Source organism: Schistocerca nitens, chromosome 2, assembly GCF_023898315.1.
Source record: "Schistocerca nitens isolate TAMUIC-IGC-003100 chromosome 2, iqSchNite1.1, whole genome shotgun sequence".
Taxonomy (NCBI): domain Eukaryota; kingdom Metazoa; phylum Arthropoda; class Insecta; order Orthoptera; family Acrididae; genus Schistocerca; species Schistocerca nitens.
Genome location: NC_064615.1, coordinates 1,182,967,102 through 1,182,993,932, shown reverse-complemented (window position 1 = coordinate 1,182,993,932; position 26,831 = coordinate 1,182,967,102). Strand labels below are relative to the sequence as shown.

General features: G+C 38.6%; 1 protein-coding gene across 1 annotated transcript in view; it reads right to left on the bottom strand.

Moving 5' to 3' along the window:
* LOC126235648 (dynein axonemal heavy chain 3) overlaps positions 1-26,831 on the bottom strand; it is a 1,245,905-nt gene that overhangs the window by 1,052,728 nt on the left and 166,346 nt on the right. Inside the window, exon 11 of the mRNA XM_049944362.1 lies at positions 18,609-18,753. Within this exon, the coding sequence (XP_049800319.1) occupies positions 18,609-18,753 (145 nt within the window). The remainder of the gene's footprint in view (positions 1-18,608; positions 18,754-26,831) is intronic.

Here is a 26,831-nt window from a genome sequence, read left to right as displayed (position 1 = left end):
CCAAACCAGGGGAACGGAATGGTTGTGGAAGCACAGGGATTTTGAATTTGGTCAAAAATTCAAAGATGGAGAAGGCACGATGAGCCGGAGCATTGTCTTAGAGTAGCAACCAACTCCTATCTTTCCACAATGCATGCTTTTCCTTCCACACCATTTTGCGCAGACACTCAAGGACACATTTGTAATATTCCTGGTTAATTTTCTGTCCTCCAGGGTAAATTCAGGATGCACAACAGCAGCAGAATCGAGAAAAGCACTAACATTGTCTTCACCTTCGACCAACTTTGCCGTGCTTTTTTCGGTCGTGATGAACCTGGAGTCCTCCACAGTGAAGACTGCACTTTGGTTTCAGGATCATATCCATATACCCACATTTTTGTCACCTGTAATTACCCTATTTAACAAATATGGTTCATTTTTAGTCCGATTAATCAGTTCTAGGCACACTTCAAGTCAGTATTGTCTCTGGTCAATTGACAACACTTTTGTAATGAATTTTGCGGACACTCAATGCTTGTTCAGATCTTCAGTTAAAATTGGCTGAACTGCATAGAAACTTAAATTAAGTTCATCAGCCATATCCCTAATTGTAAGTCTATGATCAGAGCACACTAAGTTGCAAACTTTCACAACATTTTCATTCATTTTTGAGGTGGAAGGACAGACGGACCATAGCTCATCCTAAAATTATTCGCGGGCATTGTTAAATCTGTTGAACCAGGCAAAAAGTTTGACTGCCTCATACAATTACCTCCAAAAGCTGTTTTTAATAGTTCGTAAGTCTCAGAACCTGATTTCCCCATTTTAAAACAAAACTCGTTGCTCCATTTTTATGTACATTTTCACGCAGACAAAATCTGTCAACAAGCCCTAACAGACCCACACTCAATCAGCTGCCCCAATGAACTGAATAAAGGAAATGCAGTTTCCTGTCAGAGGGTGTTCAAGGACAAGGCAATGACTCACTCCCCACCCTCTGTGTACCTGCCCGCCAAACCAGTAATCAGTAGTGGATTCATTCTTAAAACTTTCCAATCACACCTCCAATGTAAACAAAATGGCCTATTACTTAACAAAGATAATACTTGCACAAATAACAAAAGGTGTTGTATGCACAAAGAATATGAAAGAAATTTTCAATGGATCAAGGTGAATACTGAAGGGCAGATGATGGTTTAAGGGAGATAATAGTAATGGAAGCACAGTAGAAAATTCTGAATTAAATAAAACCATCTCGAGCAAAGTTTAAATGAATAGCAATTGAAAAATAAGAATATAAACAAAATGAATGTAGTATAAACAAAATGAATGTAGTGAAGTTATCAACTTTTATCAGTTGAAATGGCAGTTGGTATTGTAGGTAAAAAAAAGGGAGAAAACTGTACAACCATTGAAAGATTCCTTTAAATGTTCACCTTGTTCAGAGAAATTAATTACTGACAAAGGCATTTAATGATGAAAATAATGACATTCACAAATGAAACTTGTAAAACTGTTTACAGTTTGTCTGAGGACGAAGACAATTCCTCAGAATTGAACAGTGCTGTGTTACTTTCACAGTGGAAACAAGTCCATATTGAACAGCGCTGGGTTAGTTTCACACTGGAAACCAAATCCATAAAATGATTGACATTGTTTACAACTGTTAGCAAGAATATAACCAAAAGCTTCACACACACACACACACACACACACACACACACACACACAAAGACACACACACACACACACACACACACACACACACATACACACACACACACTAGCCTATGCTCATCCATGTAATGCATCACATTAAATTGTTTCACAACAAAGGGTACACACAAAACCTAAAAAACCAATTTCTCTTTCAGTGTCCTTGCCATAATGTATTAGATATACACTGAATCAGTATACACATAGAAGAAAGCATCAGGATCCAATCAAGATGAAACAAGTGAAGATCATGGATACAGAAGAAGGCCTCTCTAACAAACAAAGCCACGGCACGGCAATGGGCACCAGCATGGCACCATCCTATGCCAACCAATTTATGGGCCATCTACAGGAATTCTTCCTAACCACTCAGAATCCCAAACTGCGCACCTGTTTCAGATTACAGAAGAAAGTGTTCATAGGGAAGCAGCTACAATAACTGCTGCAGCACATAGAACAACACAACTATTATCAGAGAAAACAGAAACAGCAAGAGTGGCACAGAAACAACGGCACCATCAGGTGATACATCTGTCTACTTGCTGCTAGAGCAGGACCCACCATCAAGAAGTGAGGATTTTTAGTGGCCACTGATGAAGACAGCACCTCCATAAAACAGCACATGAGTGCCCTTCAGATGAAAGTCAAAAGAAAGCAGATACTGAAGAAGGTAAGTGACAAGTCAGATATGCCAAGCAGAAGCCCTAAGTTTGTAATGGTCCATCAAAATATCCTTTCACTGTAAAACAAATCAACGAGCTAGAAGTATTATTTTCAGATCAATTAAAATAAGTATCTGTTATGCGCTTAAGTGAACTTGGTTAACTGATGAGATGTTAACAATCACAAATAACCTGTGCTTTGTCGTGACATCTTATTTTAGTAGGAAACTGTCTACTCATGGAGAAAGACGTATATTTTTGAAAGATGGTAACATCTATTGCTGTTTAAAATCTTTGGAAAAGTTAGGAAAAGAAAGTAATTTTGAAATTTCTGCTGTAGAATGAACCTCAATGAAAACAATCATCATGTTCATCTACAGAAGTGCAAATTAAAACATAAAAATATTTTTTAATAAACTTGAAGGTAGTTGTGACAATTTCAGACATGTGAACAAAACAGTTATAATTTTAAAAAAGTTTCAAAAGATAGAGATGATTTTATGGCATTATTTCCAACATACAACTTGCTCTCTATTACAAATTATCCCACCCCAGTCACAATTGTTTCCAGCACCACAAATGATATGGTATTGATAAAAATGGAAAGTTATGAATACTCAGCTAGAAATATCAACACAGGTTTCAGTGCCCACTATGCACAGCTTCTTGAAATATCTTCAACATTGAGTTTAACTAAGCAAACAGAAACAGCGAAAACAGGAACCTTCAGCAATCAACATACTAAGCACTTTAGGAAACTACTAAGGAATGATACATGGATTGATGTGTATAGATGTGAAAGCACAGATGAAAAGTTCAAGACATTTGTGGATGTGTTCTTACATTATTCCCCATTTAAAAGCAGACAAGCAAACTTGTATGCTTATGAGAAAAAACTGCTAATTGAAAACAGATATAAGAAAGTCATGTGCTGAAAAGCAAAGAATATATGACATCTCCAAGCTTCCTGTAGTATCTAATGGGAACTCCATGCATATTTCAAAACATGTAAAATTGGTGTGAATGGGAATGATATCCTTCATTTCCCCCCCCATGAACCATGGACCTTGCCGTTGGTGGGGAGGCTTGCGTGCCTCAGCGATACAGATAGCCGTACCGTAGGTGCAACCACAACGGAGGGGTATCTGTTGAGAGGCCAGACAAACGTGTGGTTCCTGAAGAGGGGCAGCAGCCTTTTCAGTAGTTGCAAGGGCAACAGTCTGGATGATTGACTGATCTGGGCTTGTAACAATAACCAAAACGGCCTTGCTGTGCTGGTACTGCGAACGGCTGAAAGCAAGGGGAAACTACGGCCGTAATTTTTCCCGAGGGCATGCAGCTTTACTGTATGATTAAATGATGATGGCGTCCTCTTGGGTAAAATATTCCGGAGGTAAAATAGTCCCCCATTCGGATCTCCGGGCGGGGACTACTCAAGAGGATGTCGTTATCAGGAGAAAGAAAACTGGCGTTCTACGGATCGGAGCGTGGAATGTCAGATCCCTTAATCGGGCAGGTACGTTAGAAAATTTAAAAAGGGAAATGGATAGGTTAAAGTTAGATATAGTGGGAATTAGTGAAGTTCGGTGGAAGGAGGAACAAGACTTCTGGTCAGGTGACTACAGGGTTATAAACACTAAATCAAATAGGGGTAATGCAGGAGTAGGTTTAATAATGAATAGGAAAATAGGAATGCGGGTAAGCTACTACAAACAGAATAGTGAACGCATTATTGTTGCCAAGATAGATACGAAGCCCACACCTACTACAGTAGTACAAGTTTATATGCCAACTAGCTCTGCAGATGACGAAGAAATTGAAGAAATGTATGATGAAATAAAAGAAATTATTCAGATAGTGAAGGGTGATGAAAATTTAATAGTCATGGGTGACTGGAATCGGTGGTAGGAAAAGGGAGAGACGGAAACGTAGTAGGTGAATATGGATTGGGGCTAAGAAATGAAAGAGGAAGCCGCATGGTAGAATTTTGCAGAGAGCACAACTTAATCATAGCTAAACTTGGTTTAAGAATCATGAAAGAAGGTTGTATACATGGAAGAACCCTGGAGATACTAAAAGGTATCAGATAGATTATATAATGGTAAGACAGAGATTTAGGAACCAGGTTTTAAATTGTAAGACATTTCCAGGGGCAGATGTGGCCTCTGACCACAATCTATTGGTTATGACCTGTAGATTAAAATTCAAGAAACTGCAAAAAGGTGGGAAATTACGGAGATGGGACCAGGATAAACTGAAAGAACCAGAGGTTGTACAGAGATTCAGGGAGAGCATAAGGGAACAATTGACAGGAATGGGGGAAAGAAATACAGTAGAAGAAGAATGGGTAGCTTTGAGGGATGAAGTTGTGAAGGCAGCAGAGGATCAAGTAGGTAAAACGACAAGGGCTAGTAGAAACCCTTGGGTAACAGATGAAATATTGAATTTAATTGATGAAAGGAGAAAATATAAAAATGCAGTAAACGAAACAGGAAAAAGGAATATAAACGTCTCAAAAATGAGATCGACAGGAAGTGCAAAATGGCTAAGCAGGGATGGCTAGAGGACAAATGTAAGGATGTAGAGGCTTATCTCACTAGGGGTAAGATAGATACTGCCTACAGGAAAATTAGAGAGACCTTTGGAGATAAGAGAACCACTTGTATGAACATCAAGAGTTCAGATGGAAACCCAGTTCTAAGCAAAGAAGGGAAAGCAGAAAGGTGGAAGGAGTATATAGAGGGTCTATACAAGGGAGATGTACTTGAGTACAATATTATGGAAATGGAAGAGGATGTAGATGAAGATGAAATGGGAGATACGATACTGCGTGAAGAGTTTGACAGAGCACTGAAAGACCTGAGTCGAAACAAGGCCCCAGGAGTAGACAACATTCCATTGGAACTACTGACGGCCTTGGGAGAGCCAGTCCTGACAATACTCTACCATTTGGTGAGCAAGATGTATGAAACAAGCGAAATACCCTCAGACTTCAAGAAGGATATAATAATTCCAATCCCAAAGAAAGCGGGTGTTGACAGGTGTGAAAATTACCGAACTATCAGTTTAATAAGCCACAGCTGGGAAATACTAACACGAATTCTTTACAGACGAATAGAAAAACTAGTAGAAGCCGATCTCGGGGAAGATCAGTTTGGATTCTGTAGAAATACTGGAACACGTGAGGCAATACTGACCTTACGACTTATCTTAGAAGAAAGATTAAGGAAAGGCAAACCACCGTTTCTAGCATTTGTAGACTTAGAGAAAGCTTTTGACAATGTTGACTGGAATACTCTCTTTCAAATTCTAAAGGTGGCAGGGGTAAAATACAGGGAGCAAAAGGCTATTTACAATTTGTACAGAAACCAGATGGCAGTTACAAGAGTCGAGGGACATGAAAGGGAAGCAGTTGTTGGGAAGGGAGTAAGACAGGGTTGTAGCCTCTCCCCGATGTTATTCAATCTGTATATTGAGCAAGCAGTAACGGAGAACAAAAGAAAAATTCGTCGTAGGTATTAAAATCCACAGAGAAGAAATAAAAACTTTGAGGTTCGCCGATGACATTGTAATTCTGTCAGAGACAGCAAAGGACTTGGAAGAGCAGTTGAATGGAATGGACAGCGTCTTGAGAGAGAACATCAACAAAAGCAAATCGAGGATAATGGAATGTAGTCGACTTAAGTTGGGTGATGCTGAGGGAATTAGATTAGGAAACGAGACACTTACAGTAGTAAATGAGTTCTGCTATTTGGAGAGCAAAATAACTGATGTTGGTCGAAGTAGAGAGGATATAAAACGTAGACTGGCAATGGCAAGGAAAGCGTTTCTGATGAAGAGTAATTTGTTAACATCGAGTATAGATTTAAGTGTCAGGAAGCCATTTCTGAAAGTATTTGTATGGAGTGTAGCCATGTATGGAAGTGAAACATGGACGATAAATAGTTTGGACAAGAAGAGAATAGAAGCTTTCGAAATGTGGTGCTACAGAAGAATGCTGAAGATTAGATGGGTAGATCACATAACTAATGAGGAAGTATTGAATAGAATTGGGGAGAAGAGAAGTTTGTGGCACAACTTGACCAGAAGAAGGGATTGGTTGGTAGGAAATGCAGCATGTTCTGAGGCATCAAGGGATCACCAATTTAGTATTGGAGGGCAGCGTGGAGGGTAAAAATTGTAGAGGGAGACCAAGAGATGAATACACTAAGCAGATTCAGAAGGATGTAGGCTGCAGTAGGTACTGGGAGACGAAGAAGCTTGCACAGGATAGAGTAGCATCAAGAGCTGTATCAAACCAGTCTCAGGACTGAAGACCACAACAACAACAACAACATCCTTCATTTAAGCATGGTGCAAAATTCTGAATTTTTTCCTGTTCTCTGCTTCTCTCCTTTCCCACTTCCCACTCCCTCTGACCCATGTCCCCCCCCCCCCTGCCCAACTGCACTTTTCTACCCTGTCCCCACCAAAGTACTGCATGCTCCCAAAACCACCATTTACCTTCCCCCACTGTTACCCTTCCAAGCTCCCCCTCCCTACCCCAGCCTACCGCCAGATTGTTTTGCCCCTCAGACACAGTTGCTCACTGTCTGGCCTTAGTGGCCAGACAGTGGTCACATGTATGCAAGTTGTGCTTGTGTGAATTTGTGCAAGTTGTCTTATGTTACAAAAAGGCCTCTTGGCCAAAAGCTCAACAGGTATAGCAGTCTTTTTGTTGTGTCAGTCAACATCTCCTGTATATGGTCAGTCCCAACCTTTTCTTTTCATAATATTGTCATACTTATTTTAGCAATATAAGTGAAAAAATTATTAGTCACTGAAATCAAACCTTTCACTAAAATTGTCAGGTATCATCTGAAAACACCAACCTAAATCCTGCTTCAATCTTTCTCTTTCCACCAACACAGAAAGATCTCCTCTCAGTTAGAACTTTAAAAATGAACCACTCCACTGGAAGATCTAGCATCTCAAACAATCTTACCAAAATGTGCAGACTTATAGCTAAACCATTAGCCCATATTTGTAACAGATCACTTAAAATTAGAATTTTTCCATCATGCCTAAAAAGTGCCAAGCTCAAACCACTAATTCATAAAAGGTAAAAAGGATGAAGTGGTAAACTACACTCTCATTGCTCTGCTATCTATATTCTCAAAATTCACAAAAAAAAGAAAAAAAATCAAGAGAAATAGTAGATTTCCTGGAAAAGCAAAATGGTTTCAGGAAGGACCAATCAACTAATATAGCAATTTTTGAACTTTTACATCAATTGCTTCAATAATAGTGAAAATGTCATTGGAATATGCCTAGAGCTCTCTAACGTTTTCAGTATCACAAATACCCTAAATTACTGCCTTCGCACAACAACACAGGAATCAGAGGAACAACAAAGTAACCCTTAATGTGAGAAAGACTAATAACATAAACTTGTATATTAAGAAAAAACTGAATATGACAAAACTTAAAAGTTCAAAATGAAACCATAGTGTGTGCAGCCAGCACAAAATTTTTGGGTATGTATGTTGATCAACAATTAAAATGGAATGAACATATTAGGATGCTTGGGAAAAAAAATTAGCACAGCATGCTATGCCTTATGAATATTAGTCACTGTGTGCAATAGTTCATGCCAGAGAATGACATACTTTGCACACAGGCATTCTATAATAAGCTATGGCATAACATTCTGGGGTGCAAATGCCCAAAATGTGAAATATGTATTCAGATTGCAAAAACGAGCTATCAGAATAATGAGCAAGAGTCACAAAAGAGCACACTGCAGTGAGCTATTTAAAAAATGGGGTATTCTGACAGTCCCAAGTGAATATATCTTGCAAACTACAGTTTTTATTCACAAAAATATTAAGCAATATTTAGCAAGCAGCTGATACATGATCACCAAACCAAAAACAGTAATTGCCTGTACCTACACAGAATGAATAAAACTAAAACCCAAATCACTATGTTTTACCAAGGTGTCAAGATATACAATAAATTGCCAAAAGAAATCAAAAACATAAAGGAACTCTGTAAATTTAAAGCATTCCTTAAAGAATATTTATTAAAAAATAGTTTTTACTTGATTAGAGAATACATGCAGCATGAAATTGGCATAAATAAATCAACAGGTTAATCAATTATAAAGTGGACATTCTAGATTGTAATTTACCCATACAAGTACTAGAGGAGCCTTGTGATCTATTCCTTTTGATTGAAGCAGGTTCTTCTGCATTATGTAATTCAATGATAAATTGTGTGTGTAATACACATATATATTATGAATTTATTATATATAGCTTGTATTTCATTATCTTATGAGACAAAATAATGTACATATGTATGTATAATGACGACATCCATACAAAGTAATTTGTTTACGGATGAATAAATAAATAAATAAATCCAACAACTGGATAAAGTCAAACGTACACAGGCCAATGCACATGGTTGAAGTGCACCACCAGAATTTCAACAAATTAACTCAGCATGAAGCCAATAACACCAGAGTGCCACAAGGCTCAGTGCCTGGACCTCTTATTTTTCTCTGTTATATGAGAATGATTTGAAAAAATTCTGAGAAAATACCATTCAGTTTGCTGTGCGCTATTCGGCCTGAGTTTTAGTCAATAAGAAAGAAATGGAAATTCTCTAGAAGTCTACAACAGAGACAATTAAAAATACTGAAAACTGCCTCAACCACAAGTTGGTAGCACATTCAACTAAAAGGGCACTAAATTTTTGAAAGGTGAAAAAAGGTGAGCAAACTGTTGAAATTTAGATATCTGATAAGGAGCATTGGAGTGTAGATAAAGCAAAAGTCTTAGTTTTATGGCTCCAAAATAATCTTAAATGGGGACACACATTGAAAAAGTGTATAAGAAATTAAGGACTACATGTTATTTAATAAGAACATTAGAAGGATGCTGTAACAAAGATTGTCTGAAAACCGCATACTTTGCCCATATATACTTATCACTCGCAACTAAAATATGGAATAATTTTCTAGGGTCTCTCTTCTGTCAGCTGAAAGCTCTTTTGGCTACAAAAAAGGTTTGGAAGAAGAAAGAAAGATGTAAAATGGAACAAAAACTGTAGACAATTCTTTGAAAAGCTGGAAATCTTCCTACTTCCATCTATTCATGTGTATGGGGGGAAAATAGCACACTTCATCCATGTAATGCTACACAAAAACAAAATTTTCCTACAGAGTCAATGAAAACCAGCCTAAATAAAGAAGGAACCCTACATTGTGAGAAAGTTATTTATAATAAGCTTTCCGCAGATATTAAATCAATACATGATCTGACAAAGTTCATGTTAGCTCTAAGGCATATTTGACTCATCACTGCTTCTATAGCCTGCTTGAGATTCTTCAGGAAGTACACTAAATATTTGTGTCAGTACATTAGTGATGTATTATATAAATGGTTCTAACTCTAAAGTACCTTAATGATCTACCATTCAGACGTTACTGTAACACAAATATCAATCTACCTCTGCAGCATATGTTCTTTCTAGTTTTACAGTCTGTTCTCTCACCTCTTGTACATGATATATATGCTGTACATTATACTTTAATGCACATTTAATGTCAAATACTATAATTAATGTAAATTTAAACCATCTATTATATTTTGTTATACACTGACTTATCCTACACTAGAACGTGCAATTTGTGTATTACATGATTACCTGGACCAATAAAGATCTGATCTAACCTAATTTGTATATAGCATATTCATCTAACCTAATTTGTTTGTAACATATTCATCATTTGTACTGAGGGTTAGAGCACCCTATCCACATTCCTCCAGAATCTCAACACCTTTTCCCCCATTCACTTCACCTGATCCTTGAAACCCAATAAGCCCCATCAAGGGTGCCTACATCAGTACCTCTGTCCCACACCAAACCTGCCAACCATTCCATACCACGAAGTCCCTTCCACACAGCCTAGCAATCTGTGGCCATCATTTCTGTAGTGATGAACAGCCCCTCTTCAAAATTTACCAAGGGTCTCACTGAGGCCTTCACTGACCGAAATTACCCTCTCAATCTAGTACAGAAACAGATCTCCTGTGGTTTGTCTCTCCAGCCATCTACTACCTCTGTTGTGTACATAGATCCGCGTAGTCAGCGCATACACAACTTTACCACTAGAGCGCGCCCTGCTAAGCACAACAGCGCAGGCGCAGTGCTCGTCCGTCTCCTCACTACGAGATGGCGCTGCCATAGAGACGGACCAAATTCTGCTTCTGCCGATCCGCGTATTAATATGTAATGCAGCCAATGAGATTGCTGCTTACAGAGAACCTTTCCTCCTCGTGGATCACACTCGCGCAGTGATACCTGAACGGGCGAGGTATTATAACGAGTATACAGACCTCCGATTAGTCAGTATGCATTAGTCTGCCTTAGTCTGCATTAGTCTGTACCAGTCTATAGTCAAGTTTCAGTTGGCACCTAATAAGATTATCATATTCTTGTACATAGCCATGAAGAGAAATGTATAGACACTTTGTCAAGTATCAGAGATATGTGAGAATAAGATTAACATACCAAGACCAAAGGAACTTCAGATTGTCAATTGTAAACAGCATCTAGAATCAAGTTAAGTTATTTCTATGCTTTTTATTATTTTAATAAACATGTGTGAAAATTAATCAAGTTCTGTTTAAAGTTGGTCACCGTCAATCTGCTACTCTAAGCATGCAAGTGGAATTTCTATCGTCTGACCTAACGGCAGAAGATAAACACGCCACGATAAGACCACGAGACATATTGCTGACACTCGCCTACTCCGTTAGAGCGACAAGTCAAATAATTTGATGGTGTGTGTACTGAAGGTCTTACAGTACGCACACCACAACCTCCCACATACCTATCATACAGGCACAAAGGAGGACTCCTCTCTCAGAACTACGCAGGACTGGAGCAACTGAATCACATTCTCTGCTGGGATTTACACTATGAATCACATTCTCTGCTGGGATTTAGACTATCTCTCATCAGGCCCCAAAAATGAGGCATAACCAACCCACAATCCTTCCCATCCCTCCCACAGAGATAAATGCCACGCACTAAACCTTGCAATATCCTTTGTTTACCAATTCTTCTATTTTGGTATGTATGCTTGGGTTGATTACAATACTAGTGTCATCTGCAAAAAGAACTAATTCAGCTAGTTGCATATTGGAACGGAAAATCATTTACTTGTACTGGGTGAGGAACAGTAGTGGACCTAAGATTGAGCATTGGGGCACCAATATGTGATTCCCACCCCAGGACAGAACTGTGTCCCCAGGCTCTTTACGTTGAATTACTAAGAACAACTTTCTGCATTCTTTTGGTTACATATGGTATTACCCATTGGTACATGTCAGCAGTGACATCTCTCTTATCACCTTTCTTCACGCGGGGTCCAAGTTACTATTTAAGTATATGTTGTCACTAATATACTGCAATATTGATAACAGAGTTTATAAATCACTGAGGGGGTACAAACATATTTTAATTAACAAGTGCTTAACCTTGTCCTTAAAAAGACATCCAGGGATTTGCTCTATATTATTTGGCAACCTGTTACAGAACTGCCTTTCAGCAGCAAGTGGATTGTGACCTGTAACCCATTTATTAGTCGGTATCCTATGTCCTACATTATGTAAGCAGCATTCTGAAAAACTGTATAATCACCTTTTGTAATAATCTGAAGTTTTGCAAACTGCCCCACCACCTTTACATAGTTTTGCAAAATGAAAACTTCTGCTACAACATAAGTTAAAGAAACTTTAATTAAAATTGGAGCAGCCAAGATGTTCACATTATTTGAGTGAAACAAGAAAAAATGAAGAAAAAGTTACATGCAATTTGTGGCTGCCCTACAATATCAAGGTCTAATGGTTACCATTCCACTGCAGGCAAATGCCTGCACTTTCTAAAGAAGCTTTGATGCCACATCCACCCCTGTGTAATAAAACTGGTTTCTGGAGTCATGCCCGATTAAAATATGTAAACAATCATTATTATTTTGAATATATGTTACTTACTTTTCTTTTATGTTTTAAATTGTTATTTTACATTTTAAATAAATGTTTTTTCTTGTTTTTTTAGGTCACTGCTTCTCATATGTGAATTTTGTTAATTAAAAATATGACGCATTATTATGATACAAAATGATTACAATAATGATAATCTGAAGAGAAATGCTTAAAACATAACATTTTACACACCAAGCACATAAATCGAATGAAATTCCTTAACACAAGACACACAATGGACAACACAATTTAAAACAAAATTGAATAAGATTGTCAAATCATGAGCAATCCATGAAATATCCTTATTTGTACTAGCCGTATTTCAGTATACTGGGAAACCTCAGTGAAAAGAATTGATAATGTAAGGGTGCAGCACTTAAATCTGGACAAATTTCAATTTGAATTTCCCACCATACCACAGATCCACCAGAGGTCCGGACTGGCATTCTTGAAAGCCTTAGGCATCTAGTAATGAAACTCAGTAACTCAAAATGGCCGAGATGTTATGGACAAGTGTGGAGTACAAGCGAAGAGCCACACTTACCAAAAGTCTTCACGCTGGGCATTCACCCACTGAAATAGTTCGATTCTTCAGGTATCTGAGATCAACTTTTTACAATATTTGGCCAAGTGTAATGCTTCTGAGAAGCCTGGGGAAGGTTCCTCCAGCCAGGCGAGGAAACCTCATTTGAGAAAACACATCACAGACTGCAGCAGTCACCGACAAGGCCCAGGTGCCACTTTTTGGATGACCTGTGGCAATCGTTGAGGAAATTCGTGTCAATATTGAATGTCAGTGAGTTAAAAGCACGTCTGATGGCAGTGGATGATCTCATGTGAGCCAATTAGTCAAAAACTGGGTCTTGGATAATATCGACATGTTCTGGTCAAAGGAGTTCTGGACCCTGTATAGCCAATAAGATGAGGCAACCTAGTGTCACACCTCTACACATCGCTGTCAAAGCAACATTCACGAAAATGGCCAGTGCTGTTTTAAAGAGTGCTTGTAATCACTTCCGAACAAGATCGGAGGCAGTCATTGTGGCTGAAAGGAGTTACATTGAGTAATGTTACTCTTGAAATATACCACTACTTAGTCATTTTCATTTGTATTTTGTTTTAATAAATTTGCTTTCTAAAGAAATTTCATTTGTCCAGATTTAAATGCCGCATCCTGTAGTAGTGTCTGCAGCTTGATTAGATTGTTTCTCAAGTGGAGACTGACACAATAATCATTCAATATAACTACCTCTGAAAATCGGCTCACAAATTTCTTCCAACATCAAACGCTGTTTACGTGCAATGGCTGTACCTCTCTCATTGTGCCTTTTGGGATCAGCAAATGAATAAGTTCCTTGTTCTCAGGAACAGGGTTCAAAATGGTTTTTCCATACCGAATGCCCCAAAAATCTATCAGGTTTTTCTCCCACACTGGGAAAGAAAACTTCTGTCAAATATCTCTGGACATGGTCATGGTCGGATATTAGTTTACCAGATTTCAATGACATCATAAGCACTTTTGGGGCTTCAAAAAGAGAACCTAAAATTTTTCCTCCAAATTCTACATTTGTTTCTTTTATAACTATGAAAACGGGGTAAGCAATATGCCAGATTCAGAGACTCAGCTCGAATCGTGTAAGCGAAGTTCTCTTCATGGCACATTTGCATGGGCTCTCACAAAGAGGATCTCAAACAGTCAAACAGCATACTTGCTGTCAGCAAATGCCAGTGTATTGAGGCCATTCATACAAATAAATACTTCTCAGTGCACTATCTGTAGAGAACAGTCACTGTGACAAGTTCACAATGGTGATTTCAGGACTTGTTCCATATATCATCAGCTGTTTGCAAAAACTCTTATTTGAATATTACAAAGGGTTTGCTTCATGTGGTAAAAGGCCCTATTAGCACCTCCAGAGGCTGGCCTTGTCCGGTAGCCGCAGCCAGCAGTCCACGGAATTTTACCAACTAACAGTTCGTGTGGTACAGGTCCATACAGCTAGCACATCACGAATCTGTTGACAGCTGCATATGCCAGCGCCACCAGCAGTCACGACCACCGCTTGCTACTACTATGGAACTGTACATCACCACACAACTTCTGATCCTCGCAACACTCTTTAAGATCTCTCTCTCATGGAACTCCCCTTGGAATACTATGCAATGCATAGATTTCTGGACTTGGCCGTCTCCACATGATCTTCTCTTCTTCACAGTACCTTTATATGTCAGTATTCACTGTACTTGCATTGTGGAATAAACTTGATGGAAACCTGAGATCTTGTATTGCGTAAGAAATACAGCTGCTTAGAAATAGGAACTGTCAACTGTTTAGTTAACCCAGTTACTGTTTACTGAATGCTAATTGATGATTTCATCACAGTGCAACTATCTGAGAGGTCTATTAACTCATGGGAAATGGAACTGTAGGACACCATTGTAGCACTGACTTGTGACACTATTATACAGAAAGATAATGGGCTATGAGTTAATGGATCAGACCTCCATGATGTAGCAATGGCTGAAGATGATTGTGTATCAGAAACACATGAGGAGTTCTTTATGCCAAGCAAAGTCCTTTCTTCAGAAGCTGGATTAAATTTTGAATATAAGAAATCTGCAGCTGAATTTTGGAACAACAGGAAGAACGGGAAAGGTTGATTTGTTTTGCAAAATCAGTTGAATGGTGTAACTGTATCACTGGGAAGAGTAGTTCTTCACAATGGCTCAAAACTTATTAGATTCTATGGATCATCAAATGGTTATCCATGATACTGATATTCAAAAGTTGGCTCTGCAAATGAGAAGTAAAGTAAAGTTAAATAATTTCAAGACACACCTCAGATGGTTATTGCATCTTACAAAGGCGCAACAAAATAACAATGTTTATACCTAGTAACTATATAACCAAAAAGAACATCACCATGAGATCACGCTAAGGAGCACATCATGTTATTGGAGGTTGAAAATCTGTGCAACTCTGATCACAGTGGATTAAACTGGAGTTGCGCTCTGTTCAATGATTCCGTTTACAGTCCCTGCAGCTGGAAAATTGCTTGCTCTCTTCTCATAGTTTTAAAAGAAACCAAAGTTGAGACTGGACCTAGAATTCGTTTACCTCTTTTTGAAATGCCAAATGTTTTTCTCATGGCACCAAAATCCGATACACTAACATCTGGCCATGTCAAAATATATTTGACAACATTTTCTTTCCCAGAGTAAGAGAAATCTATGTATTATTGTTATACTCTTGGACGGCCAATGTTAAAGAACTGTTTCGAGTGTCACATCTGAGGACAAAAAACTTGTTTATCTGCTGATCCCAAAATGCTCAATATTGGTATGGCTGTTGAACACATACAGCTTTCGCAGTTGATGAACTCTGCGAGACAATTTTCAGAGGTAGTTGTGATGAGAAACAATGTAATCAAGCTGCAAACACTAGTACAATATCATTTCTCTTCACTATGGTTTTATAGTGTACTGAAATAGATTTTCCAGTGTACTGAGATGTACCTGGTACAAAACAGGATAAACTTCCTCTACTTTACTTCTATGGTCACTTTTTTTTTTTTTTTTTTTTTTTTTCCCCATCAGACTACCAGTTTCGGTCTATAATGACCGTCTTCAGATATGTTTCATAAGAACAGATCTGAAAATGGTCATTATACACCGAAACCGGTAGTCTGATAAATAACAAAAATTTGTGACCATAGAAGTAAAGTAAAGGAAATTTATTCTATATTTGGTCTATGTTTTATTGGCAACCATATCGCAGCATGAAAACAGTATATTTAGAGTATTATCCGTCACAATTTAAGGATCCTGCCAAATTCTGTTTTGCATTGTGCAGAATTACATAAAGGAATTTTGTTCAATTTATAAGCACAGTATAAAAAAAACATTTCTTTATAGATTATCACTAGTGTAATGATAATGTATCCTAATAATGAGTTATTTATTATTTTCAAAAAACAAAAAAAATCATTTGCAGCAAAAAGAAAAACCATACACATGAATTTCAAATGTAAAATACGACGGTTGCCCAGAAAGTAAAGCACTGCAATTTTATTTCTTCAACAATTCTTTATTGAACATAATAAGAATTACACACACAAAAGAATGGTGTTTCATCTACACAACCTATTCTTCCTCATAATCTCCATCCTGTTCTATGGCCTTCCTCCAGTGTGAAACAGGGGTGTGTATGCCCTGTCGGTACCAATCCTTCTCCCGGTGGCGGAGCCAGAGCTTCACTGTGGTGAATCACCTCCTCATCATCCACAAAATTTCTTCCACGAATGGCATGCTTTAATGGCCGAAACAAGTGGAAGTCTGAGGGGGCCTGGTCAGACCTGTAGGGTGGATGGGGTAACACTGCCCAACCCTGTTCTGCGATGTGTTCATCAGTCCTCAGACTTGTGTGGATCCGAGCGTTATCATGTTGCAGCAAAACATCTCCCGGGTTGCTGTGGCGCAGAAGTCACCAGAACCGTGTCTTGAGTTTTGTTAATGTTTTGACATGAATTAGTTGTACTGCCTCTTGGCATCAAATCAATAAAAATCACATCTTCACAGTCCCGGAACACGATGATCATAACCTTAACGGCAGAAGTAGCTGCTTTGAATTTTTTCTTCTGTGGGGAGTGGGAATGGCATCCTTCCATCAACTGTTGTTTTGTTTTGGGCTCAAAATGGTGAACCCAGGTTTCATCACCGGTCACAATCTCAGCTTCAAAATGTTGCAACAAATCAAGATAAATGTTTCTTCTGTGCAATTTGCGATCCAATATTAGACACTGTGGGACCCATCTTGTACACACTTCTAAATATCCAATACTGCAGATAATTGCATCCACACTTAATTTGCTGATTGACAGACATAGCACCAACTGCCAAGTTGTAATTAATCTGCCCTGGCGAATGACAACATCAGCTCCCTGCAGTATGTCAGATGTGACAGCCGTAGATGGTCTCCTTGACCACTGCAAATTGTGGAGCTCTTCCAAATCGCCTTCTGATGACCTGACCCTCCCTGTCCAGTGACTAACTGTACTTCTGTTGACAGCAGATGCTTCAAAGACTTTACACAATTGTTTGTGAATATTCCCCACAATTTCTTTCTCTGCAGTGAGAAATTCAATGACAGCATGTTGCTTGTAATGTAAATCACCTACAGATGTCATTTTGAAACTGTCCTGCAGATAAGCTACCTGTCAGAAGTGACAGACACTTGGCACGCTCATTCAGGAGACTTCAAATAATACATACGTAGGGTTATGCATTTGTAGCAATGTTTTCGACTGAGAAAAAAAATGTGGTGCATTTCTTTCTGGTTAGCTCTTGTAATTTAAAACATAAAACAAAAATAAGAAAACAAATATTTAGAAGAATATAGAATATTTAGATGTGTTAATTATGTATGTTGACAATATTCCAACAGCACATTGTGTACAAATTATTTTCCAAAAATGGCACTTCAGAAACCGGGTTTGTTACACATGGATGGATGTGGTATAAAAGATTCTTTAATTTATGTTCTAACAAAAGTTTTCATTTCGGAAAATTAATTGATGGAGGTGAGGTAGTTTTCATAATTTCACATTATTGCAAAAATTGATTAAATAGTTTTCAAGAATCTTAATTACATTTCACCTTTTATATGAAACACTTTTCATATTTCATGGCTTTGAAGATATGTCCTCTACACCAAATAAATTTTTGAGGTGAATTTTACTTCCTAAAAGTGAAATTGTGGAAAAACTGTTGCATTTTTTGATCACTCTTACATACCAACCATGTTTCATCAAAATTGTTTATATACATCTGGGAATGTTCCCTTGTACACAAGGTAACTTGGGAATGCTCCGTTGTACGTGAGGTAAAATTTTCCTTGAAGAACTTACTAATGACCATAAAACTCTTGATGACATATTCTGGTGAATAAATTTGCTTTCAGGAGCAGTTTAATTCTAAACTGCCATTGAAATAGATATCTAAAAAGAGAAACTATGTATTACTATGCACTGACTCATTCACATTGTTCAATTCTACATTCCTCAATCCTGCCACATGAAGTAAATGCTTATAACTGATGTACTGCATTTCTAGTAACAACATTATTATATGACTGTAATACAACTTTTGATTTTGACTCTTCGTCCACAACCAGAAGTGAAGATACAAAACACCTAAAATAAATCACACTTACTTGGCTTCCAGCTCAGCTGTCTTAGCACGAAGAGCAGTTTCTACCTCTTCGCGACGGTGAGCCAGCCTCGTCAGACTTAGTTCTAAAACTGACTCCATATCATCAGGCCAAAGGAATACTCGCCCATTCAAGTCAATGTCATCCACTAAAAAAAGAACACAATGTAGCAAAATTCAAAAACACTGTGCCTTCATTTAGTACAATACAATAAAATGAACAATTGTGACTAAACAAGCTATCAAATAACTAAAGTAGGAAGAATTTACACAATGAATACTTAGTAACAATTCCTGTGAAAGTCTCATTCAATATTTCAAGAAATTTAATTGATCTCTTAGAAGTAAATTCAATGGTACTTCTAATGAATTAATGTAACAACGATGAAATATTGTTCGTGAGGAAACTTATTGTTTTAAAATCCATAACTACAAACCATTAACTCTCAATATCAAAATTCAATGGAAGAAGTTTTTTATAATGTTAGGTAGATGTTGCTGAGAATTATACAGAGTGTCCCACTACAAAGAGACCCCACAAACAAACATTTGCTTATATTAAATCATTTGCATAAAAATCAGGAAAGAAAACAAAATGAAAATATCATACCTCATTCATGGGAAAATAAAGGTGAATGACAAAAGGTACTGGAGGTGACCACCCTTGGCTTGTAAACACAGTTGAACATGATGCTGCAGATGTTCAAATGTTGCTGCCAAAACCTCTTCCTGAATTTCACAGATGATGATGTCTCATAGATCTTCCAAGTTGTGTGTAGACCTGGCCTTTCTCAGCCACACCAGAGGAACAAATCAGGTGTTGTTAAATCAGGTGACCTTAGGGGCCACAGTCCTTTCGAAATTACTATGCCATGGAAAAAAAATCCAACCTCAGCCACAGTCAATCAAGACATGTGGCATGAGGCACCGTCCTGTTGGTACCAGGCAAGGGAAAGTTCCCATAGTCCAACCGGTTTACAAATTCCAAAACTTCTATATGTCCATTCTTTTAGCAGGAGGTATCTAGGACAACAGCCGTTTACTATTGTGACAAAAAATAAAAACACTTACAGCTGTCTTTATGATTTTGCTTTATTTTGTCGCTACCAGTTTCAACGCTTCATAGCGTCATCTTCAGGCTCTTTTTGATGCGATACAGGTTGATATGATCCCCATGCATTACCCACCAGTAGCCAGCATTACTAGATACGCAGATAATGTGTCAGCACTCCAACCATCAACTGCCAGTTGGCAGTAGACTCGAAAAAAATTGGTCTAATGATATGGCACCGTGATATTGCACAGAACAAGCCAATCTTTTGTGAATGGTAGGGGTTCCTTGACCTGTGCAGGTGGAGCTTTATTACACCATAAATGTGTATTCTGAGAGTTTACATAGCCAGAGAGGTGGAACCATGTGTACTGCAACATTCATGACCACTGGACAATAAATTGCTGAAACCAAGGGCAAAATGTAATGTGTTTGTCTTTGTCATTGACATTCAGTTCCTGAAAAACTGTAAACTTGTACGGATACATACAGGCTTTCATCGCAGCTCTGTGAGATACGGTCCAAGACATTCCACATTCCTGAATGACATTCCACATTCCTGAGATAAACACTGAACAGACTTTGCAGGAGAGGCCAACAATCATTTTTTTACATCAGTCACTTTTCTTTCGATAATGGCAGCCATCCCCCACCGCAAAGACCCCGCCACGGAGATCCGACACTGTTCCACTGCTCTCCGTCTTGTTTACTAACTTTTGTATGCAGCATTTAGAGGGTACATGCTGGTCACCAAATTGTTCAACACCCATTCACTGACATGTCTTAATAGAACCAGTAATCCTATGTCGTTTCACAAGAAACACATAGAATAGTGATACATTGTCACTAAACATTGAACAATGAGGTCCAGCCACAGCGACATGCACAAACATAGTGTTCCATAGAACAATGGAGGAGAGTGCAGTGTTGCCATGTCAAATGTCACAAATTGCACAATGCAATTTCAGCGGAATTGCTACATGTGTTAGTGGGGTCTCTTTCAAGTGGGTTACTATGTCTGTGGGTACAAAGAAAACAGTGTCTGCACTTCAAAAGTGAAGAATCAAATAATAAAGTAGAATATTATTATCGCTTTTCTAGACAGCAGTCATACAGTGTAAACTAACAGAGTGTCACCGTATGCCACAAATGAGAAGACTAAAGAGGTATCAATTTGGCTTAAAACTGGCTCACAATAAATATTTAGTGATGCTACAACGAAGGTACAGTTTTCTATTTAGGAACTGGAGCAATATTTTCTCAGAGTTGCTTTGCAGAGTTACAAGACTAAATACCATTCTGACTATAGATACCATTTGAAGGAAGAGTTACCTTTATAATGGTTCGATACAAAGAATCTTGGCTACCTGTTACAGAATCATAATACTGCACTATGAGTATTTCTAACAATATAAGGGCAAGTCATATACTTTCAAATCAACACTACAAAAGCATTCTTGTATACATAATGAATTGAGTATTAACAAAAAATAAGGAATAATAAGAAGACATCATCAGGCAGTATCTGTATTAGCAAAGCAAAACACCAGTAATAAGAAACAGACAAAAGAAAGTACATACATTTTTCACTAGGTTACAACCAAAGCCCAAAACCTTGCCACAATGGTAACGTCGGGCCCTGTCAGACCACCGAAGTTAAGCACTGTTGGCCTCGGTTAGCACTCGGATGCGACACTGTTCGGTTCTGCCGAGTACTGTCAGCGAGCGGGGTGCACTCGGCCCTTGCGAGACCAATTGAGGAGCTACTTGACTGAGAAGTAGTGGCACCAGTCACCAAAACTGACAATAGCTGGGAGAGCAATGTGTTGGCCATGTACCCCTCTGTATCCACATCTGATGATGCCTAGGGGCTGAGGGTGACACTGCGGCTGGTTGGTACCATTGGGCCTTCGAGGCCTGGTTTGATAGTGTTTATTTTGTTTGACGACCCCAGATTCCTCATTTTCTATGAGAAGTAAAAACAAAAACTTAACTGTGTTTGTAGTGTATTTGTAAAAGTACCTTTGAAATTATAAAATAGTCAAACAAAGAAATATGTATAACGTACAAATGTGTAAGTACAGTATCCAAATTATGAAATATGATCCCAGACAGTTTCTGTATGATGGGTGCACATGCTTCACGTGTCTACAACGCTATTTTGTAAACTCCTACATGGCAACATCTCTTCATAGGTCTACAGTTGCAGCTTTTCACTTCACAGTTGAAAGCTGTTAAAATCACTGCCAGGTGTCAGAGACTGCAATGACTGTATGAGTGTCTTAGCAGAAAAAAATAACTGCATTAAAACTACATGCATGATGTGGCATTTTTTCATACGTCTCAGTGTTTATGATGATATCTCCTGATCTATGAGTCATACAATGATATATTTGTGTAGGTGCGTTCAGCGGTATATGTGGGAACTGTCTGCAAAATGTGTTGTAAATACAGTTACTAGAAAAGAAGTAATTAATTTAAATGTCATGAACAATGCAGTAGTTTCTTTATGCAACTCAGTGTTAATGCTCCTGAACTATATGTGGTACTTTTGTAGGTGTATTTAGTGGCACATGTGAATACTGCCTGAGAAATTTGTTGTGAATACAGAAAGCAGCACAGAAGTAATACATTTAAACACCATGCATGATGCAGCTGTTTTCATGCATCTAATTCAATTCAATTCAATTCTTTATGATGTCATATCTCCTGAGGGATTTTATGGTAGGTAGTTGTTAATTAAGTCGGGTGATGCTGAGGGAATTAGATTAGGAAATGAGACACTTAAAATAGTAAAGGAGTTTTGCTATTTGGGGAGCAAAATAACTGATGATGGTCGAAGTAGAGAGGATATAAAATGTAGACTGGCAATGGCAAGGAAGGCGTTTCTGAAGAAGAGAAATTTGTTAACGTCGAGTATAGACTTAAGTGTCAGGAAGTCGTTTCTGAAAGTATTTGTATGGAGTGTAGCCATGTATGGAAGTGAAACATGGGCAATAAATAGTTTGGACAAGACGAGAATAGAAGCTTTCAAAATGCGGTGCTACACAAGAATGCTGAAGATTAGATGGGTAGATCACATAACTAATGAGGAGGTATTGAATAGGATTGGGGAGAAGAGAATTTTGTGGCACAACTTGACTAGCAGAAGGGATCGGTTGGTAGGACATGTTCTGAGGCATCAAGGGATCACCAATTTAGCACTGGAGGGTAGTGTGGAGGGTAAAAATCGTAGAGGGAGACCAAGAGATGAATACACTAAGCAGATTCAGAAAGATGTAGGTTGCTGTAGCTACTGGGAGATGAAGAAGCTTGCACAGGATAGAGTAGCATGGAGAGCTGCATCAAACCAGTCTCAGGACTGAAGACCACCACAACAACAACAACAGTTGTTAACCCTATAGCCATTGTTGTGTGACAAGAAAGGATATGGGTACCAATTTGTTTAAAATTGGTCTGGTGGCTTAGGAGGAGATGTGGAACACAAACGCATGCATGCACATGCACACCCACCCAGGCACATGCAAATGTGCGCGCACGCGCGCGCGCACACACACACACACACACACACACACACACACACACACACACACACACACACACACACACACCGATTTTTATAATATGAATGGATTGAATAAATTCATACCCAACATCATTTTCCACATTTAAGTCTAGCCCTGACATTTTGTCAGTATCCTTTTTCCCCTCGTATGGCAAAACAAGCTCTGTATCATTGGAGAAATACAGAGGCAAGTGAGTGTGCCGGTACTTACTCCAGCACTATCAAATCTCAGAATGATCAGGTCAACATTTTTCCCTAAATACATCATTTTCCCTAAACACATCATTTTAAGAAAAAAATAAGTGGCGCTAAATAATAAAGCTAGAAACCAGAAACCCAAAAATTGGTCATAATGTGCAAATGTATGTCAGAATTAACTGGTACAAGTCTCAACATGATTAAACAAATATAATAGAGGGAAACATTCCACGTGGGAAAAATATATCTAAAAACAAAGATGTGTGACTTACCGAACAAAAGCGCTGGCAGGTCGATAGACACACACACAAACACAAACACACACACACACAATTCAAGCTTTCGCAACAAACTGTTGCCTCATCAGGAAAGAGGGAAGGGGAGGGAAAGACGAAAGGATGTGGGTTTTAAGGGAGAGGGTAAGGAGTCATTCCAATCCCGGGAGCGGAAAGACTTACCTTAGGGGGAAAAAAGGACAGGTATACACTCGCACACACACACATATCCATCCACACATATACAGACACAAGCAGACATATTTAGAGACCAAATCCTTTCATCTTTCCCTCTCCTTCCCTCTTTCCTGATGAGGCAACCGTTGGTTGCGAAAGCTAGAATTTTGTGTGTATGTTTGTGTTTGTTTGTGTGTCTATCGACCTGCCAGCGCCTTCGTTCGGTAAGTCACCTCATCTTTGTATATATATATTTTATTTTGAGCTTTTCCTCATTACAGAGGCTTATCTCCAACATAATAATTTACCTGGAAATGACAATACAAACAATAAACGTTCTTAAACTATACTCTCAAAATATTTCTCCAGGTGTTTCGATCTTGCGTGTCCTCTTCCTCTGCGCCCATTCTCCTCATTGTGTGCTGTACATTTTGGAGCCAAGTGGTTACAGGTCGTCCTCTTCTTCTTCTCCCCTCCGGTTCCCACTCCAGTATCAATTATGGTATTCTGGCTTCCTCCATTCGTCGTACATGCCCGTACCACTGTAATTTCTTCCTATCCATTACGTCATATATTCTTTCTTTTATTTCCATTCTCCTTATTACTTCGGTGTTCCTTATCTTTTCTTTCCTGGAGATTCTTGCCGATCTTCTCCAAAAGTCCATCTCTAGAGCTTGTAATTTTTTAATGTGCTTCATGTTAATTGTCCAGGTCTCCGTTCCATACAGAACCACACTCTCTAATATGGATTTGTATATTAATTTTTTAGTTCTGCTCATTACATTCCTGCTCCATAAGACTGAGTTAAGCATCCCAATGACCCCGTCCGCTACTAATTCTTTTATTGATTTCTGAGTCTGATTTTCCCTCGATATATATATATATATATATATATATATATATATATATATATATATATATATATATATAAATTGAGGGTGCTAAATATTAGACTTAAAAATATGAAAACTGTATGAAGCTTCATTTCAATATAAATATATTAATTATGTAACACCATTGAGCTACCTGTAATTGTTTTTGAGTAATTTGACGAAAACTATATTTGGAACTAAAACGTTCTTATTTGTAGTAGATTAAGTATCTGTTATATTAATGCTAGAAAGTTTTGTTTCAGCATGTGATGAAACCTGTTAAATAACAGAGCTATAACAAGTTTCAAGGCCTGGGTGTAAATAATAACAAATTCAAGGTCTCTTAGAGTAGTAGTTCAGAGGTTAGGTTCTAGTGTCAGTTTTGTTCTGAAAATTCTAGATGGCAAAGTTTAATTCAAGACACTGTCCATTCCGTTCAACTGCTCTTCCAAGTCCTTTGCTGTCTCTGACAGAATTACAATGTCATCGGCGAACCTCAAAGTTTTTATTTCTTCTCCATGAATTTTAATACCTACTCCGAATTTTTCTTTTGTTTCCTTTACTGCTTGCTCAATATACAGATTGAATAACATCGGGGAGAGGCTACAACCCTGCCTCACTCCTTTCCCAACCACTGCTTCCCTTTCATGCCCCTCGACTCTTATAACTGCCATCTGGTTTCTGTACAAATTGTAAATAGCCTTTCGCTCCCTATATTTTACCCCTGCCACCTTCAGAATTTGAAAGAGAGTATTCCAATCAACATTGTCAAAAGCTTTCTCTAAGTCAACAAATGCTAGAAACGTAGGTTTGCCTTTTCTTAATCTTTCTTCTAAGATAAGTCGTAAGGTTAGTATTGCCTCACGTGTTCCAACATTTCTACGGAATCCAAACTGATCTTCCCCGAGGTCTGCTTCTACCAGTTTTTCCATTCGTCTGTAAAGAATTCGTGTTAGTATTTTGCAGCTGTGACTTATTAAACTGATTGGACAGTGATAGGTGCCACAGAATTCACTAATCTGTGCAAAGAGCTTGGACTCAAACTGGCAGCCCCTGGCTGTCACGATGTGGAGGGGGCACTCAAGTCGCGCGACCCACAGGGACAAGCGTGCTGTCGCCAGAGTATTGGTAAAAGTATCTTCTACGGGAATTGCCTCTGGGCAGCAATTTGAATCGGTCCGTGACTGTCAGCAGGTAGCATTGTACATCTGATGGCGGCAAAGGTCCGACGAAATCCACATCGACGTGAGCGAACCTTTTGGTAGTGTGGAAAATTGGCTGTGGGTGAGTGAACATGCTGGTCGATTTTACTGCATTGGCAAGCAGTGGATGTAGGTGTCCACTTTTGGCGATCCTTTCGAAGTCCTGGCCAAGTATAGTGTGAGCTGACAAGTTTTACGGAAGCTCTGATGCCAGGGTGGCAGCTGTTGTAAAGCGCATGAAAGATGTGTTCGGGCACGCTCACTGGTACAAATACACAGTTTTTGACCATTGAAGCGTAGCAGTTTAGCTGAAAACTGGTGCTTGGTACTTTAACGAATTCAAGTTGCAAAGTCACTGCACTAATGCGAGACAAGTAGTCTCCTACTACACTGTTCAGACATGTCGTAAATCAGTAGGAAATTGTGCAATGTACTCCAGCTGATTCAGCTGTCTGGGAGAACAGCCATCATTGTTTTGCAAGTACACGAATGTGAGTGAATCGGTGAATATTGTGAATTTTCTTGCCTCTAGTAGGATGTGGAAGTATTTGACTGCTATGTAGATGGCCAACAGTTCATAATCATAAGCACTTCATTGCTTTTCATTGGTGCTAATTTACGGGAAAAGAAAATGAGAGGTTGCCAATTCCCACTGACACATTGTTGCAGCTGCCCCAATCACTTTGCAACTGGCGTCAACTACAAGTTCCAGGGTATGCAAGTAAACCAGTTTCAGTGACAGTCTTTTTGGCCATTTAAAATGCATCTAATGTTGTAGGAGTCCTCTGTTATGATGGTTTGTCTTTCACATTAGGACCAGCCAGCACAGATGTGAGTGGTTCCTGCAATGGGTGATAGCATCTGTAGAAATTCAACATGCCAAGGGA